This window comes from Artemia franciscana, chromosome 3 (genome assembly GCF_032884065.1).
Source record: "Artemia franciscana chromosome 3, ASM3288406v1, whole genome shotgun sequence".
NCBI lineage: Eukaryota > Metazoa > Arthropoda > Branchiopoda > Anostraca > Artemiidae > Artemia > Artemia franciscana.
Window position 1 is genome coordinate 27,017,744 of NC_088865.1, and position 20,000 is coordinate 27,037,743.

At 37.1% G+C, this 20,000-nt stretch overlaps 1 protein-coding gene across 2 annotated transcripts in view; it reads right to left on the reverse strand.

Annotated features, from left to right (window-relative positions):
- Positions 1 to 20,000, reverse strand: part of LOC136025099 (calsenilin-like) — a 74,362-nt gene that overhangs the window by 40,990 nt on the left and 13,372 nt on the right. For both annotated transcript variants that reach the window (XM_065700822.1, XM_065700821.1), the window contains exon 2: positions 4,860 to 4,990. In XM_065700822.1, coding sequence (XP_065556894.1) covers positions 4,860 to 4,990 — 131 coding nt within the window. The remainder of the gene's footprint in view (positions 1 to 4,859; positions 4,991 to 20,000) is intronic.

A 20,000-nucleotide genomic window follows, 5' to 3' on the forward strand; every position in this document is an offset into this window, starting at 1 on the left:
TATTAATATGCTTAATTTCATATAAGAATTCGTAAGTATCATATTAATAATAGTTTATTTCTTACCCACTTAGTACGAAAATCAAGCAATGTATAAAGGCAAAAAAGGAGGGGGAAAATGTAGTTACAGTATAAACTATCAAACAGTTCGTGTTAACGAACTGTAGTACGGAGCGACCCGGCTCAATATAAACCAAAACTCTAAAAAACGGAATTTTTATACAAATAGTTACATCAAAAGAATCGCATTGTAATGCTGATTTTAAATATATAAGTTCCATCAAGTTTTGTTTTACCCATCAAAAGTTAAGAGCCCAGGGGTGATCGTACCAGGGGTGATCGTATCCACCAAGTCGTCTAGAATGTCACAAGAGGGCTCAGTCTAACGGAAATTAAAAGTTCTAGTACCCTTTTTAAGTGACCAAAAAAATTCGAGGGCACCTAGGCCCCCCTCAACCACTCATTTTTCCCCTAAGTCACCGAATCAAAATTCTGAGATAGCCATTTTATTCAACATAGTCAAAAAACCTAAAAACTATGTTGTTGGGGACAACTTACTCCTCAACAGTCCCCGTCGGAGGGGCTGCAAGTTACATACTTTGACAAGTGTTATCACATAGTAATGGTCATTGGGAAATGTAGAGACACTTTCAGGGGGATTTTTTGGTGGGGGGAGAGGTTGAGGGGAGGGGGTTAATTGGAGAAGCTTGTTACGCGGGGAAGCTTACCATGGAAGAATTTGTCATGGGGGAAGAGAATTTCCATGAAGGGGGCGGAGGATTCTTTAGCATTTTTTTAAAGGGCAATGAAAAAATAAATATGAAAAAGTTTATTCAACTGAAAGTAAGGAGCAGCATTAAAACTTAAAACGAACGTAAATTATTACGCATATGAGGGATTCACCTCCTCCTAATACCACGCTTTTTACGCTAAAGTAATTTTATTAATTTCAACTATTTATTCTACGGCCTTTGTGATTTAGGGGTCATTCTTAAGGAATTGGGACAAAATTTAAGCTTTAGTGGAAAGAGCAAGGTATTGACGAGGGGGCGTACCCCCTCATATACGTAATAAAAACATACGAATTTAGAAGTTCATTACGTAAGTTAAATCGTAACTTACGTTTATTTTTACTAATAAAAACGTTCGTAAAATTAAAAGTTCTAGTTGCCTTTTTAAGTTACCAAAAAATTGGAGGGTAACTAGGCCTACTCCTCCGCTCCTTCTTTTCTCGAAATCGTCCGAACAAAACTATGAGAAAGCCATTTAGCCAAAAAAAATTAATATAAAAATTTCGTTTTAATTATTCATGTGCGGAGAGCCGTAATTATAACATGCATTAATTCAAAATGGTTCAGAAATTAAATAAGAAAAACAAGTTTTTTTAACTGAAAGTAAGGAGCGACATTAAAACTTAAAACAAACAGAAATTACTCTGTATATGAAAGGGGCTGTTCCCTCATCAACGCCCAGCTCTTTACACTAAAGTTTTTTACTGTTTTAAAAAGTATAGTTGAGAGAAAGAGTCAAACTTTAGCGTATGGAGCGGGGCTTCGAGGAGGGAACAGCCCTTTCACATACGGAGTAATTTCTGTTCGTTTTAAGTTTTAATGTGGCTCCTTACTTTCAGTTAAAAAACTTTTTTTTTCTTGTTTAATTCAATAAAAAGCAAACAACCACCTAAGCACAATTGGCTGGACAGTGGGTGAAAAAGGCCAAGACTCATCATTTCGCATTTTTGATGTTAAGAGTGAATCCTTTCTTAAGAATTAAATAAAAAACACATTTTTTTGCAACTTAAAAAAAAGCACAACATTCGAACTTAAAATGAGCACAAATTATTCCGTATTTGAGGGGGAATGCCCTTTTCTCAACACTTGCTCTTTACTCCTAAATTTCACTCTTCAAAGTCTTTTAGTTCTTTAAAAAAAAACTCCATTCAAATTCAACGGCCTTTTTGTTTCAGAAGTCATTCTTGCCGAACTAGGGCAAAAAGTCAAACTTTAGCGTAAAGAGTAAGGGGTGAAGAAGGAGCAGCCCCCCTCATTTATGTTATAAGTTCTGTTTTATTGAAGTTTTAATACTACTCCTTTCTTTCAGGTGAAAAACCCTTGTTTTTTGTTTAATTTTATGTAATTTTCTTTATTTATTTGAAATTATGCAAATTTTTTGATTCCCTTCGTAAAATTTCTCTGAACATTCTCCAAGAAAATATCCTCCGAACAGAAAATTCCCCTGTGTAAAATCCCAACCGTAGAAAAATCCCCCCATCCTGAAAAATTTCTATATATTTCCAAATAACAACTACTTTTATGCATGTAATGTGGTTGCGCCAATGACTACTTGCGACTGTGAATACTTACGACTGCAAGCGACTACTTGTGACTGTAACTGCAAAAACTCTTTGGACTGCGACTACTTCTAATTACAACTTAGACTACCTGTGACGGCAATCGTTGGGACTGTGACTACTCGTGGCATTTGGACTATTTGGACTCTGGAAACGTTCTAGTACCACTACTGCTACTACGTTGGTTGCAACTGTGACTGTGCCAGCTACTTCCACTTCTATTGTTATTGCAACTATTACAACTACTGCTACTACTGATAAAAACACTACTATGCTACTACTACTACTACTACTACTACTACTACTATTATTATTACTATTATTACTGCTGCTGCTGCTACTACTACTATTAATGCTACTACCACTATTATTGAACTAAATTAAAAGAGTTTAAGCGCATTCATGTTGCTAGAATAGTATAAATGCAATATGTCAGTGACGAAATAGGGTATTAAGTTTAAATTTTCAAGGAAAGTTGAATGGAACATAAAACGCACTCAACAGAGTCTATGTATATCCAGATGCTTCCCAGCATTTATTTATTCAGAAGCAGTGTGTGTTGGGGGAATCCATTGAGTATCCAAAATATTTTTAAGCCATTTTACGTTGTTTGGACGTGGGCCCTTCTGGATTTATCTCAGTAATTCTGGCCCTTGCCAGTAAGTCTAGCTTTATAGATTTTTACTTTGATAATTAATCAACTTTAAGGAGATTAGTGAATAATTTAGGATGTCTATCATGAAGTTGCACTTTGATCCGGTCCATACAGAGCTTATTTTGAAAAGTTTTGGCCAGGGAAAGGAGATCGAGGCCTGGCGAAAAGAGAGTTCGGAGTTGAAGCAGGAAAATACAGTTCTCAAATTTCGGAATACGGTTGTAAGCCAGAATAGATAAATCTCATAATTTTTGTCATCAAGTTTTTTATTTTCAATACCATTCAGTGACCCACTCCTAAAAATTGACAGAGTCAATTAACAGAGTCAATGCCCTGAACAGGCATTGTCCTGAAGAAATGTAAACGAAGTTTCAATTCTGTAGGATTAATAAACAAGTTTTGCGATACTGATGTCGAAAATATAAGCTTTCATTTATTTTTTGTTATTGCTAATATTACTATTTTTATTGTTATTATTTTATTATTACCATCATTTTACATTTTAAATACAGAAGAGAATTTTTATTACTATCAACAGAAACAATTCTGATTAGAAGGGAATACTTTTGACGTAAAATGATTTTGAGTAGTAGACGTACAAAAGTAACTAAAGTTCATTGAGAACAGCTTCAGAATTCTTTATGGAAAGACAATAAAGCACACACACAATGGAACACCCAATATGAACGTCATCTGAGCATTGTTGATAATTGTTGTTCTTTTTATTAGCTCTGTGGATAAGGTTATAAAACGTCTATGGGTTTACCTTTTTCTCCATGTATCCTCAACTGACGTATAAAAGTAACTATAGTTCATTGAGAAACAACTTCAGAATTCTTTCTAGAAAGACAAAAGAAGCATACAGCAACCAATATGAACATCTTATGTGCATTGTTGCTAATTAGTTGTTCCTGCAATCAGTTCTAAGGATAAGTCCATGGCTTTGCCATTTTCCCCACGAATCCTCAGCTGACGTACAAGAGTAACTATAGTTCATTGAGAAAAAACTTCAAATTTCTTTCTAGATAGACAAAAAAAGCAAACAAACGACGCAGCACCCAATATGAACCTCATCTAAAGATTGTCGATAATTAATTGTTGTTGTAATTAGCTATATGGATAAGGTTATTAATAAGTCTATGGCCTTACCATTTTTCCCATGTATCATCAATCGACGCACAAAAGCAACTATAGTTCATTGAGAAACAACTTAAGAATTCTTTCTTGAAAGACAGAAAAACTCAATGCAACATCAAATGTGAACGACATCTAAGCATTGTTGATAATTAGTTGAACTTGTAATTGGCTCTTTCCATTATAGGAAGACTGTACGATGGATAGAAAACAGATTCTCATATATATCCAGACAAAAAAATATACGGGAGGGAGGCAGAGATCTCCTACCTCTCTCTTCAAAATCTAATTTCTCGTAATTTCTTATATTTCCAGAGTGATTCGTCTATTTAATGCAGCTTCTTCTTAACTCTGCCCCACAACATAGTTTGAGCCCAAAATGAACATAGGAATTCATATTTTAAAATACTGGGGTGATGTATTTCTTTGTTCTTGGTAAAGGCACTTGAAATAACGTCTTATTAAGATAGGGAATTAGTTAGCAGTAATTTGACCCAATCAAAAGTTTTAATAAAAATTTTTCGGCCAATTAGAAAATTCTTTGAAATATCTGATTGGCTCTAGTTGCCCCTAGCTAGATATTGACATTGGTAAAAATTTAATCATGCCTTAAGCTCTATTATAAAAAATTCAAAAAAGAAGGTGAAAATTTTAACCGTTAGTTTTTTTATATTTTTTTATATCTTGAAATTTGCAAAAGAAAATGTGTCTTGCAACATACCTGTTTGAAGCCACGATAAATAATTTGAATTTCCTGTCGGCTAAAGTTAGTCTTCTTCTCCAACTTTTCTAACTCTTCGGGCTGGTACCTTATTTGGACTCGAAAAGCTATCTCATCCAACTCCGCATCAGCTATGAGAAGATATTTATACACCAAACTAATATTTATAGCGAAGCCAGAAAGACCTGACTCTAAGTAGAATGCCCGAAGGAAGCTAAAGTATTTAAGATAAGGTAAAGAATGAAATTGATTTTTTCCCGCATTTGAAGCCAACCAAGCGTAAAAGGGGGGAGTCGAATCCAAACAGTCGCTCAAGATTCAAGAAGAAAGCAAGTACGCGAATTCGAAATAGAAATGGAACGGCTCGAAAAAGGAGCAAAACAGGTAAAATGACTAATTAGGAGCAATTTCACCACCGTCATTAACTTCACCAAAAAATAAAAATTTGAAGGTAGGTAGGTAGGTAGGTAGGTAGGTAGGTAAGTTTTATTTTATCCACAATACAAACATAAATAAAAATGACAACACTAATAAATTATTGCAGCAAAAAGAAATTCCTAAGGACTTGTGCTGCAATTTCATATTATGATTTATATCTTATAAATAAATATTTAAACATAACATCTCATGATTAACCACCTAGCCTATCTTATATATAAAATACAACAACACATACACATGAACAAAATGCAACAAAATAATCATATTAAATATCATTTACCGGTATTCAGCCCCCACCCCACATCAATAAACTGAAATAAAAAAGACATCAAAAACCTCCTGCCCTTCAAAATCTATTACTTAAATAAAATGTTTTCAATTTATTTTTAAACCCATATAAAGTGACAGACTCCCTGATGCCAGCCGGCAAACTATTCCAAACAGAAGGCCCCAGATTACGAACCACATATGATGATCGAACTGTTCTTCTTTGTTCATGGCTTAAAAGTTGTGAATTTCTTGTATCATAATTATGGTACTCCTGATTCATGGAAAAATAATCATGAAAATACTCAGGGTATATATGTTTCATGCTCTGGAACACAAAAATTGATGCCTGGTAGTCACGAATCTGACCAACATTTAAAACATTACACCAGGAAAAGCTAGCAGTAGTTTTGGATTCAACCTGCTCTTTTATGTCCGCAGTCAATCGAATGCTTTTATTTTGCAAAATCTGGATCCTTTTATAATTAGAGAAGAAATTGCTAGCCCAATGCCGAAATTTGCAAGTTCTTATGGCACTTGGTATTAACCAAGTGACATATAGCAATTGCAAATTCTATCGGTCTGTCTGTCAGGCGTATCAGGGACCTGACCAGATTAAATTGTAAATCATCGTTTTCCCGATTTGACCATCTGGGGGGAGTGGGGGCCCGTTAATTCGGAGAAAAATGGAAAAATTGAATTAATTATAACTTACGAACGGTTGATCAGATCTTAATGAAATTTAATGTTTGGAAGGATATCGTGTCTCAGAGCTGTTATTTTAAATCCCGACCGGATCTGGTGATACTGGGGGGAGTTGGGAGGGAGAAACCTAAAATCTTGGAAAACACTTTGAGTGGAGGGATCGGGATGAAACTTGGTGGGAAAAATAAGCACAAGTCCTAGATACATGATTGACGTAACCGGAACGGATCCGCTCTCTTTGGGGTAGTCGGGGGGGGGGGGGTAATTCTAAAAAATTAAAAAAAATGAGGTATTTTTAACTTGCGAACGGGTGATCGAATCTCAATAAAATTTGATATTTAGAAGGATATCGTGTCTAAAGCTCTTATTTTTAAGTCACGACCGGATCTGGTGACATTGGGGGGAGTTTGGGGTGGGGGAACCTAAAATGATGGAAAACGCTTAGATTGGAGGGATCGGGATGAAACTTGGTGGTAAAAATAAGCAGAAGTCTTAGATACGTTATTTACATAATTGGAACGGATCCGCCCTATTGGGGGGGGGGGGGGGTAATTCTGAAAAATTAGAAAAATGACGTATTTTCAACTTAGGAAGGAGTTATCGGATCTTAATGAAATTTCATATTTAGAAGAGCCTCGTAACTCAGATCTCTTATTTTAAATTTCAACCGGATCCAGCGTAATTGGGGGGGCAGTTGGGGGTACCGGAAATCTTTGAAAATACTTAAAGCGGTGAGATCAGGATGAAACTGGATGGGAAGAATAAAAACCTGTCTAAGATACGTGACTGACATAACCGGACCGGATCTGCTCTCTTTGGTGGAGTTGGGGGGGGGGGGTAGTTTTGAAAATTGAGGTATTTGTAACTTACGAAAGGGTGACCAGATCTTAATGAAATTTGATATTTAGAAGGATCTTGTGCTTTAAAGCTCTCATTTTAAATTCCGGCCAGATCCTGTGACACTGGGTGGATTGGAGGGGGAAACCGGAATTCTTGGAAAACGTGAAAATTGGGGTATTTTTATCTTACGAATAGGCGATCGGATCTTAATGAAATTTGATATTAAGAAGGAATTCGTGTCTCAGAGCTCTTATTTCAAATCCCGACCAGATCTTTTGACATTGGGGGGAGTTGGAGGGGGAAATCTTGGAAAACACTTTGAGTGGAGGAATCGGAATGAAGCTTGGTGGATAGAATAAGCAAATGTCCTTGATACGTGATTGACGGAAACGTATTGGATTCGTTTTCTTTAGGGGAGTTGGGGGGAGGGGTTCAGTGATTTGGCGAGTTTGGTGCTTCTGGACGTGCTAGGTCGATGAAAAATTTGTAGGCGTGTCAGGGAGCTGCACAAATTGACTTGATAAAGTCGTTTTCCCAGATTCGACCATCTGGGGGGCTAAAGGGAGAGGAAAAATTAGAAAAAATTAGGTATTTATAACATACTAGTGGGTGATCGGATCTTAATGAATTTTGATGTTTAGAAGGACATCGTGACTCAGAGCTCTTATTTCAAATCCCCAACGGCATTAAGCCTCTTATTTACCTTTTAAATCAATCTATTGATTCATAGAATTTTGTTAGAGCTCATACCATATGATCTCTTGGCTCGTAGCTCTTCATGCCTCGTCACAAGGGCCATATGAGCTCTTAGCTCTTGTTTTTTGGCTAAATGGCTTTCTCGTAGTTTTGATCGAATGATTTTGAGAAAAAAAGGAATGTTGTAGGAAGCCTAGCTGCCCTGCGATTTTTTGGTAACTTAAAAAGGCAACTAGAACTTTTAATTTTTTGCGAATGTTTTTATTAGTAAAAGATAAACGTAACTTATAAATTAGCTTGCGTAACGAACTTTTGTAATCTCATGTTTTTATTACATATATGAGGGGTTCACCCCCTCGTCAGTACCTCGGTCTTTACACTAAAGATTAAATTTTGTCCCAATTCATTAAGAATGACTTCTGAATCACAAAAGCCGTAGAATAAATAGTTGAAATCACTAAAAATAATTTAGCTTGAAGAGCGAGGTATTAGGAGGAGGTGAGCCCCTCATATGCGTAATAATTTCTGTTCATTTTAAGTTTTAATGCTGCTCCTTACTTCCAGTTGAAAAAACTTTTCAGATTTACTTTTTCATTGTTTTTTTTTTAATAATGCTATAAAATCCTGCGCTCCCTTCATGAAAATTTTCTTCCCCCATGACAAATTCCTCGACGGAATGTTCCCCCAACATATCCCCCTCTTGTCAACCCCTCCCCCAACCGAAAACCCCCCTGAAAACGTCTGTACACTTCCCAATAAGAATTACTATATGTAAACACTGGTCAAAGTTTGTAACTTGTAGCCCCTCCCACGGGGACTATGGGGGAGTAAGTCGTCCCCAAAGACATAGCTATAAGGTTTTTCGACTACGCTGAATAAAATGGCTATCTCAGAATTTTGATGCGTTGACTTTGGGAAAACAGTTAGCGTGGGAGGGGGCCTAGGTGCCCTCCAATTTTTTGGTCACTTAAAAAGGGCACTAGAACTTTTCATTCCCGTTAGAATGTTCGTTACCACGAACTGTTTGAAAAGAACTCTGATAAAAATTATATGAGAAAAAGAATCGGCTTTTTATACTGATTAAACAAAAAAGAAATTTTAACTAAAAGTAAGGAGCAGACTTAAAAGGAAAAAACATATTCCGTACATTATGGGGATTGCCCCCTCCTCAATATCTTGCTCTTTACGCTTGTCTTGTTCCAACTTTTTGTTTGTCTTTTGTTCCAATTATTAAAGAATGACATTTATTTCCTGAAACACAAGGTTCGTTTAATTAGAACAATAAGCTTTTTTAAAAGTTATAAAAAAAGTTTACCGTAACGAGTGTGGCATTGAAGAGGGGGCAGCCCCCTAATATATATAATTATTTCTGTTCGTTTTAATTGTTAATGTTGCTTCTTACTTTTATTTGAAAACGTGATTTGTTAATTTGATTTCTGATTGTTTTTTAAGTAAAATCAGAAAATCCGGCTCCCCCTCCATGGAAAGTTCCCTTAGCCAAAGCAAAACTCCTTATGGAAAGATACTCCCGCGTACCCCTCCCCCAAAAAAACAATGGGCAAAGTTTACAGCTGTCAGTATTTCCTCCTAGGTCTACAGGGGATTAAGTCATCCTCAAAGACATAATCATTAGATCTTTCGGCTATGCTGACCAAAATGGCAATCTCACAATTTTGGTCGGACGACTGTGGGAGAAATGGGAGTTGGAGGGGTGCTAGATGTCCTCCAATATTTTTTTCACTGAAGATGGCGCTAGAACTTTTGATTTCCGACCTATCGAGTCGTCTCTCGACGTTCTAGGATTATTGGTTCTACACGATTGCCCCTAAGGAAAAAAAACTCATCCATGATCTTTTTTCATGATCTTTTTTCATTCGTGTTCGTGATGTGAAGACCATTTAGTCTAAAAAGGATAAAACTAATTGGACTGGTTTGACTGCATTTTATTATTCAATCTAGGTCGCATTGCAAAGTTAAATAGCTAACCGGGTTTTGCTCGCCCGGAGATTTACTGTTTACCTGTGCTTGATTACATGCTGCATTAAATCAATAAGGAAGTGGCTTTATTGCAATCATAATATGAAAAAAACTTCGTTTTCTTAAAGAGTTAAAGAGGCTGCGTCCCAAAGTCGAACCTTAAAACGTACAGGAATTAGGAGAGGCAGTTGGGGTGCTGCCGCCCCCCAAACCCCCCGCTTTTAAAGACTCTTTTGTACTGGTTTTTTGTTTTGGGGGGACTTCATTGTTACTAATTACTAGTTTCGGCGCAATGGTTCTCTTGTCCTCTTGTGTTTAACATTTTTCGAAGTTATTCCATTATTCATTTATTTCAATTTTTTGTTAATTAAAAGAGGGCCTTCCCGAAGCCAAGAGCGGGGGGTTTGGGGGGCGGCAGCCCCCCACAACAAAAAACCTATACAAAAGAGTCTTTAAAAGCGGGGGGTTTTGGGGGCGGCAGCCCCCCAACTGCCTATCCTAATTCCTGTACGTTTTAAGGTTCGACTTTGGGACGCAGCCTCTTTAACTCTTTAAGAAAACGAAGTTTTCTTTCGTATTATTTCTGTACGTTTTTCTACAATCCATGGAGGATGTAATTTAATAATAATTTTCCATGTTTATTTTCTCGCTTTCTGTATCAATAAATTCAAACTGACAAAATTATCTAATTTTGATAATTTTAATAGTTTAGCAGCTTAATTAAAAATTTAGCAGCTAGTGGTTTTTACCCACCCGCCTCCGGTTTATGGGCCCAGCGCGCTTCCGCTGCGCCAAGCTGCTGTTATGCTTGTTATCAAACAAGTTATTACAATAGAAAATTTCACCAACGGCTTCAATTAGGAAATCAATTTAAATGGTTCTTTTAACTTGCTTCCATCAAGCCTTACCCCCGCTTCAGTATAAATTCTTGTGAACATTCCAATATGTAATTCTGATCACATCTTTCCATGTTTATTTTCTCCCTTTCTGTATCAATAAATTCAAACTGACAAAATTACCTAATTTTACAAATTTTAAAAAGTTAACAGCTAGCGGTTTCGAACCATCAACCTCTGGGCTATGGGCCCAGCACGCTTCCGCTGCGCCAAGCCACTGTTAGTGTAAGAATTTTTCAAACAAGTGATGTCATTACAAGAGAAAATTTTACCTGCAATGGGGAAATGGGTTTTTCTAAGCTAGAAAATCGGGGGGTTAAGATTTTCCTACGAAACTTTCAAGGGCACTTTTACTCGGAGAATTCCGCGTCGAATGAGTCTTCGTACGCCCAGATCCGATGTCAGCTGTGACCTGTAGGCGTGGCAGAAAAAAAAACAAAAGGAGAACATGAACTTTAAGTGGCTATGCGTGGTTTCTGGAAAACAGGGAAGGACTTATCGGATCGAGCTGAAATTTCGCAGATAAGCTCCTGGGCCCTAGGGGACCTTAACTTGTGAATTTCAGCCCGATCGGAAAACGTTAAAGGGGGGCTGGGGTTGACGGGTCGAAACTTTCGGCCAGATTTTCCCCATGAAGGAAAAGTCGGGGGGGGATGAAATTTGGCAGGTTTCTTAGTTGGAGCTTGGGCTACGAAATGCATCTCTCCCTATCCCTCTGCGACCACTGGAACCGAAGATCGCTTAACATTGCCGTGGTTCGCCTCTTTAAAGAGGCACGAGTGTGCCTCCTTGATTATGGCAGTGCAGTATCACAAAAGAACTTTGATGAAGCAGTGAATATTTTAACGGAAAAACTTGATGCTGTAATCTGTTCTTAAAAAGACATCAACAAGTCCATTCAGTCCCTTACGGGGGAAATAGCTATGCTAAAAAAGGATGCCTCCGATCGAGATATAAAAACTGGGCAACTGGAAAAGGAGTTGGAGGATCAAAAATTAAGGTGTGATCAACTGGAGAATCAGGTACTGGACAGTGATGTCAAGGACCGCAAATTGAATTTGATAATCCATGGCATGCCTACTGAGCGGCCGTCTCAAACAGTTGAAGAAAATGTGAAATTTTTTTATCTGTTACGATGGAGATAAGCGACCCCATTTAGATTTCGAAGTGCTACCGCATGCTCGGTGGTTCCAATGCTCCGTCTCGTCTGTCAGGCCACGTTAACGTTACTAATCGAAGGCCTCGTCTGGCACCTGTATTGATCTCGGTCGTAAACGAACAGAACATTCAGAGGATTCTCAACTCAGTTCGTGTGTGCACGGATCTTCCCCCCAAGCTAAACGCTACTAGAAATGAACTTCTTGCGAAAGCAAAAGATTTACGTGAATCAGATTCCGCAAAGTTTACGCGTGTTAAACAGAAGGGCTCGAAGCTTTGGCTTGAATCCAAATCCACGGCCTCGTCACCCTGGGAAAGAGTGATGGGCTAGTTTTTGCTGTTCCTTTGTGATTGTTATTAGTATTGTGATAGAAATTTTGATTGATTTTCTTGCCACTTCTGTCACAGAGTTGTGTACATGTTGGGTTCTACAACCTCGGTTTTTGCCTATAATCTTTTTTTTTAGTTTTCTAGTGTTAGTAGGTCTAATGAAAAAAAAAATCAGGTTTCGAGGTCTTGTTTGTTCTCTGCCACTTTTTTACCCGATTTGTCTGATTAGTGATGCAATGCCATTTCCATTTTTTCGTCTTGCCTGTTTGGGACATAAGGTAAAAATGAAATTTATATATAACATGTGAGTAGTGGGGAGTCTGGGGGAAGATTGGGGAGCCGCGTCGGTGATCAGCTTGATCTGAAAAATATTTATTATGATTTTTCCCCTTTTGCTAAAGGTGTTTATGATGATCATTTAGCTAGCCTTCCTGCTACGGATTTTTTATTTGAAGGAGATTTAGGAACACCTGTAATTGATGGGAACTTAAGATCAGCACTTTTTAACTGCAGAGGTTTGGCTAGTAGCCACGAGTTTGTTTCGCAGTTACTTTGTAACCACAGGGTAAGTATCTTAGGCCTATGTGAAACGTTTTTAAGTAGTGAAAATGCAGAAATCATGAATTGTGATGGATTTAAATTTATATCTAATAATAGAGAAAATAGACAGGGTGGCGGAGTTGGACTTTTTGTTCGGGATGATATTCCATTTGTTGTGAAGAAGCAACTATCTAAGCATGACCAAGAGATGACTTTTGAGAGCCTTTGCATTGAGTGTGTGATTGATAATATGAAATTTCTTGTTTGTGTTGTTTATCGATCACCATCGGCTTCGTTACAAGAGTTTTTGCGAATTTATGAATGCTTCATTGAAGATGCGACTAATTTGAATTCTGAGCAAGTTCTGGTAATGGGTGATTTTAATATTAACTTATTGTTAGCTCAGACAAATAGACCCGGAATTTCTAATCATTTGCATGAAAAATCGCTTGAGTTTCTGTGCATGAACCTATCAAAATCACTTTTACCATCATGCAGGTCTGCGACCCGGAAGATACGGCTACTCTCAATGATAATATTTTTTTCTACTATCCCCGTTACTCTTTCGCATATTATATTTACAGATGTTTCTGACCATTGTGTGGTAGTTGGCGATGTTGGAATTAATCACAGACCAAAATTTTAAGAATTTAAACAAACTCGAAAAATTGATAAGGAAGGAATGGATAAATTGAGGAACCTTTTGTATTTAAATGAATGGACTGCAATTCTAGAATGTGAATGCCCTGATATTTCTACGGCTCTGTTTTTAAAATATTTCCGTGAGTGCTTGGATGAGGCATTTCCATTGACGCGCAATAAAATAAAAAAATATAAACTCCCTAAAAAACCATGGATCTCACAAGGGCTTCTACACTCTATTTCAATAAGAAATAAGCTATTTAAAATATCTATGTCATTCCCATCTACTAAAAATAAAGAAGAGTTTAAAAAGTATAAAGATGTCCTGACACAGTTAATTCGGAAAGCAAAAGCTAGATATTTTGAAAAATCATTTGTAGAAGCTCGTGGGGATCAAAAACACACTTGGAGACTTATTAACTCTCTGTTGGGAAGGTCTCAGAAATTTTCATTTCCGAATGAAATGTTACGTGGTGATGGTACTTTTTCTTCCGATGAGCAGGAAATAGTGAACTTGCTCAATGCTCATTTTGTAAGCATCGGTGAAAAAACAGCTAATGCATCTCATCTTTCTCTGAATAATAATAATAATGATTTATTTAAAGATCACATGCCCCCTCCCTCTGACAAAAGCATGTTCCTTTCCCCTGTCACTGAAATTTAACTAAAACAAATCATATCTAAAATGAAGAACGGTTCATCTGAAGCCCTTGATGGATCTTCGACTAATTTGGTCAAAGAATTACTCCCAGTTATATCACCGGTGTTATGCCACATTATTAATCTCATATTTGTGACCGGTGTCTATTCATCAACATTTAAATCAGCAAGAATGGTGGCCCTACATAAAGGTGACGACCCGAGGCTTCCTGCTAATTATCGTCCTATATCGATACTCTCTGCTTTTTCGAAGGTTGTAGAGCGAGCACTGTATAACAGAATTTATTCCTTTTTTGAGAAATTTGATTAAATTTCTAAACTTCAGTTTGGATTTAGAAAAGAGCATTGCACTGATTATCCTATGGCTATTATTGTCCAACATATTAGTGATTTTCTTGACCGTGGAGAAACGCCTGCAACTATATTTTTAGACATACAGAAAGCTTTTGATTCCATTTCTCATCAAATTCTTTTGTATAAGCTTTCGAATGCTGGTATTCGTGGTAATTGCCTTAGGTTACTTGAATCGTATCTTCATGGGAGGCAGCAGATACTTATATATAATGATGTTAGATCTGATTCTGTACAGCAGTCAGATAAGGTTGGTGTTCCCCAGGGATCCGTATTAGGACCTCTGCTTTTCCTAGTTTACATTAATGATTTGTGCTCAGCTACTGGAGTTTAGAATCAGTTTCCCTTTCTGTTAGTGAAAGGGTTGTATCGATAAGATATTTGGGAGTTGTGTTTGATGAGAATTTGTCATGGAAAGAGCAAATTAATCAGGTTAGAGCAAAGTCTGCCCGTGGAGTTGGTATAATGTGCAGACTGAAAAACCTTCTTCCATATTGCGCTCTTAAATCCATTTACTTTTCCCTTGTGCAATCCCATTTTAATTATGCATCTATTATTTTTTTGAACACCTTTAAAAGTAATGTTACCCCTTTACAGATTATCCAAAATAAAGCAGTTCGTATCCTTAAACCTTTTCTGCCATCGCCATCAAACTTCCCCTTAAAATCCACAACAGAGACCTTTTTTTCACTTCATAATATTCTTCCTGTTCGGCAAAGTGTCCAATTTTTAAGTGTTATGTTTAAGATTAAGCTTGAACGAGAAAAGCTCCCCAGATATTTTGCATCGATGGGTCTTATTTCTTCTCCTTCATCTTCACAAGTTGAAACCCGTGGTGAATATAATCTGCGGACTCCTAAGGTAGTTACAGAGAGGTCGCGTTTTTGCCTGAGGTATTTGATTCCTCTACATTGGGAAAGATTGAAAAATGAGATTGATTTTAATGTAAGCATAGATGCTATAAGACGGAAGTTGAAAAGGGTGCTGATTGAAAGTTATAAATCTAAATAATATGAAAAAATGTTTTTTTTTTTGGTTTTTTTTTAAGGATGTTTATTATTTTTTTAAGTATTGGGCTGGTCTCCGGGGTTCGCACATGAGGCCTCCAGATGTCTTATGACTCGCTTGGTTTTAAGTTGTAAATTTAATTGTGTCTCAAAGTGGTGCGCGGAGGATGGAAATGGTATCGTACGGCACGGGATTTGTTTTTTATTTATTTCTGCCAAGATTGGTTAAGAGAACTATTGATTTTTAATTTTTGTGCATATTTAGTGTTGCTTAAAGGTAGCTGAATTGCATTCGAGCTATACTCTCAGCCTTGAGTTACCTAATATTTTGTATATATTGGTTATATTAAAAGAACCTTGAACCTTGAACCTTCTTCTGGCAAAAAATACAAAATTCCAAGTTTTTTATATAGGAGCTTGAAACCTCTACTATATGGTTCTCTGATATGCTGAATCTGATGGTGTGATTTTCATTGAGATCACTTGATGTTTTAGGGGTATTCTCCCGCCCCTTATTTTCAAAAACGAAGCACTTCTCAGGCTCGTAACTTTCAATGGATAACATTAAACTTGATGAATTTTTTCATATTCTTATCTAGCATCAAAATTCGATTCTTTTGATGTATCTAATGATATCAAGAATCTATTTCTTAGAGTTTCGGTTACTATTGAGCTGCGCCGCTCCTTACTTACAGTTCGTTACCACAACCTGTTTGATTCCAACTATATACAATTTATTAAATCCAATCTTACCTATCGAAAACTACGAGCCAGAGAAAATTTGCCGGATTTAAAAAAGGCCGAAACACCCCGAAAAGTCAAGTTATCTTGATGAAAATCAAATCATCAGAGTTAGCGCATCAGAGAACCATACCGTAGAGGTTTCAGGTTAGAGGTTTTATGTGGAAAAAATGTGAGATTTTGCATTTTTACCAGAAGAAAAATCAAGGATGCGTCTTTATTTGATATTCGGTGTTGTTGTTCTCCCTCTTTTTTTTTTCAAGGATGGTCATATTGACCTCATAGTCCGGGGCCCGAATAGATTTTTTTCTGGGGCTGCCTTTGTATATTAAATTTTGAAATTTTATTGAAGTGCAGGCACCAGCCCTCAATTAAATCATCTTTGTTTGCTACTTTTCTTTTAAGATAATTGAGGGCTCCACAGTGAATATATGCAAAGTTGAAGAGTCCCAACGACTTGTAATCAACACTTGCGTAGTATTTTTGCAGTTTTTTACTGGTTTTACGCCTCACTTTGTTGGCATCGAAGATTGTGATGATGTCGTTCTTGTAACATAATATTGCTGTCTTCTAACAGCACAGTTGTTCGTTCTTCACTTTGGTTTTTGACACTTTCTGATACTTGCTTTAGCGTCTCTGCTAGCCCTACATTCTTAGTTCTTCATATTCATTTTTGATTCACGTTCATGATTTCGTTTCACTTTCATGTTCTGATTCCTACTGTTGCTTGCAATTCTCGTTGTTGATTATCTTCTATCTGCATATTTCTTTGTTCTTGCTGTCATATATCTTCTAATCGCACATCTCTGTTCTTCATTTTATTTTGATTCATTCCCATCCTTGTTGTTGCATGTCTTTTAACCGCAAATATTCTTTTTGTCCTTCACTTTCGTTTTTGAGTTACTGTGATTCTCGCTGACACATATCTTTTAGCTGCAGATTTCCATGTTCTTTGATTTCTTTTTTTTACTTGTTCTAATTGTCGGTTTCGATAATATTTTAATTATATATTTCTTTGATGTTTATTTTCTTTTATCATTGCTGCAGACATTTTTTTAGTACCCTTTGTTCCAGCAGCTAGGATTGGTCTTGTCACTTCTAAGGGTCTAGGTTGTTCATTATGTCATGTACATTTACATTTCTCATGTCTTTCTCTTTATCTTGTCTCAATTAATTGTCCACTTTGTTCATTTTGAACTTACGTTTTTGTGTTCTTTTGTTCTTTTTTGTGTTGATTTTGCGCTTAGCCTACGTTAATTTACGTTTGTGTCCCCAAGATATTATGAAAGTGCTGAAAATGCCTTTTGAAGTTTACTTATTTGAATATGAATACATGAATTTACATATTTCTGAATTTTTATTCTGTTAATTCTTCTAAAACAGTTTTAAAATCTATATTCCTTGCGTTTTCACTTCAATCAAAATAGTGGCTAAACTATTTAGTCTATCCTAATTTATTGTTGATATCAGATAGTTTTTTAAATTGGTTTTAACCTTCAAAATGATTTCTCTCTAGAAGCAAGGCATGCTAGAACTGTTAAAACATTTCACGATTTTGAAGATCAATTGTTCATTTTGCTGACATAATGGTGTCTTTCAAACGCGGGATTCGATTGGGCCCAATCGTTCCAATCACCCATCGTACCAATCACATTCGGCCCATGAAAAGATCGGAATAGGGTTCATTAGACTGGAAATTAAAAGTGCACTTTGTTTTATCATTTTTATGATGGAATTGACATCTCTGGGCCGGATTGGATTTTTTGTTGTTGTAGGTACCTTGTCCGTAGCATCTCTCGTTGCTTAGTGTCGGCTGGTTTTGAATGGCGGGCAACCGTTTTTCATTTTAGTATTTTTTTTTTTGTTTAATTGTTGTTGTTTTTAATATGCTGATTTAGCTTTGCATCTGTTTCTTGTTTTTTTTTTGTTTCTTGGTTTTTTTATGGCACTTGGTATTTACCAAGTGACTTATAGCGATCGCAAATTCTGTCGGTCTGTTAGTCCTGGTTTTGCTAGTTTAGGCATTTCCAGATAAGCTGGGACGACGAAATTTGGCAGGCGTATCGGGGACCAGACCAGATTAAATTAGAAATAGTCTTTTCCCGATTCGGAAATCTCGGAAAACGTGAAAATTGGAAAATTGAGGTATCGTTATCTTATGAATGGGTAATTGGATATTTATGAAACTTGTTATATAGAAAGATCTTATGTCTCAGATGCTCCATTTTCAATTCGAATCGGACCCGGGGATATGGGGGTTGGAGGGGGAAACAGTAATCTTGAAAGCCGGAAATCTTGGTAAACGCTTAGAGTGGAGAGACCTGGATGGAACTTGATGGGAAGAACAAGTAGTAATTCTAGATATGTGATTGACATAATTGGGGGGGGGGTTGTTAATTCGAAAAAAATTGAGGCGTTTTTAACTTTAGAACAAGTGACCATTTCATAATGGAATTTGATATTTGGAAGAAACTCATGTCACAGAGCTCTCATTTAAATACCAAACAGATCTGGTGACAATGCGCAGGAGTTGGAGGGGAAACAGGAAATCTTGGAAAAAACTTAGAGTGGAGAGATTGGGATAAAACTTGGTGGGTAGAACAAGCAAATGTCGTAGATATGTGATTGAAATAACCGAACTGGATCTGCTCTCTTTGGGGGAGTTAGGGGGGGGTCAGTGCTTTGGCGAGTCTGGGGCTTTTGGGCGATCTAGGACGATGAAAATTGGTAGGCGTGTCAGGGACCTGCACAAATGGACTTCATAAAGTCGTTTTCCCCAATTTGGCCATCTCGGGGGCTGAAGGGAGTGGAAAAGTTAGAAAAAATGAGGTTCTTTTAACCCACGAGTGGGTAATCGGATCTTAATGAATTTTGATATTTAGAAGGACCTCTATGAGCTCTTGACTCATGGCTCTTCCGACCTCGTCACAAGTGCCATATGAGCTCTTAGCTCTTGTTTTTTTGTCTTTTTGTATTAATAAAATGTTATCTTATCTTATTTTAGGTGACCCAAAAAATCGGAGGGAAGCAATGCCTCAGAGACATATGTTCGAAAATTTAAGTTACCCATTTGATTAACCATAGTTGAAAACCCCAAAAATTATGCCTCTGGAAATGACATAACCCCAACGGCCCCCGCGGAAAAGGACTGTAAGCTCTGCAATTTTATGACTCTTTACACACAGTATTTGTCACTGGACCTCGGCTGCGTATGCAACCTCTCCAAATCCAGGATAAAGAGGGAGGGTTGAGCTTTGGGCTTGTGACCCACTCTTGCAAAAACCAAGGCAACAGAAACATCTATTGAGAATAGCCTTGGATCTGAATGTTTTTTGATGACAACAGCATGCCCCTGGATATGACTTTTGACAGCAAAAAATTCCTTCAAATTTATATTCTGGAACATTCGAGTGATGTCTTAGTTGTTCAAGACAGAACAAATTAAGAAAGAAATGAACCAGAACGATTTAGAGGTCCTTGAACTCTCCAAGGTACAGTGACCTGGTTCAAGTCTCGAAAAATTTCCAAGTGAACAAAGCATCATATTCAGGGGACCAGAGTCAAGGAGAGAACACGAAGTTGCCCTCATGGTGACGAGAGAAACCAGTCTATCACTTTTAATGTGGCAGCCAGTTTCATCCAGAATTCTTACCCCTAGGTTTGCCAGCCAGCATGTAAAACTGTCTGTGGTGGTCTGTTACGCACCCACAAACGAAGCAAGCGATGATGTAAAGGAAGAATTTTACAGAACCCTGTAATCAGTTGCCAGTAATATAGCTAGACATAACATAACTTGTCTTGTCGGTGATTTCAATGCAAAAATTGGTGACGACCTCGCAAATATTACTCCCAGTCTGTGGGTTACTATGGTATCGGGAATTGGAGCGAAA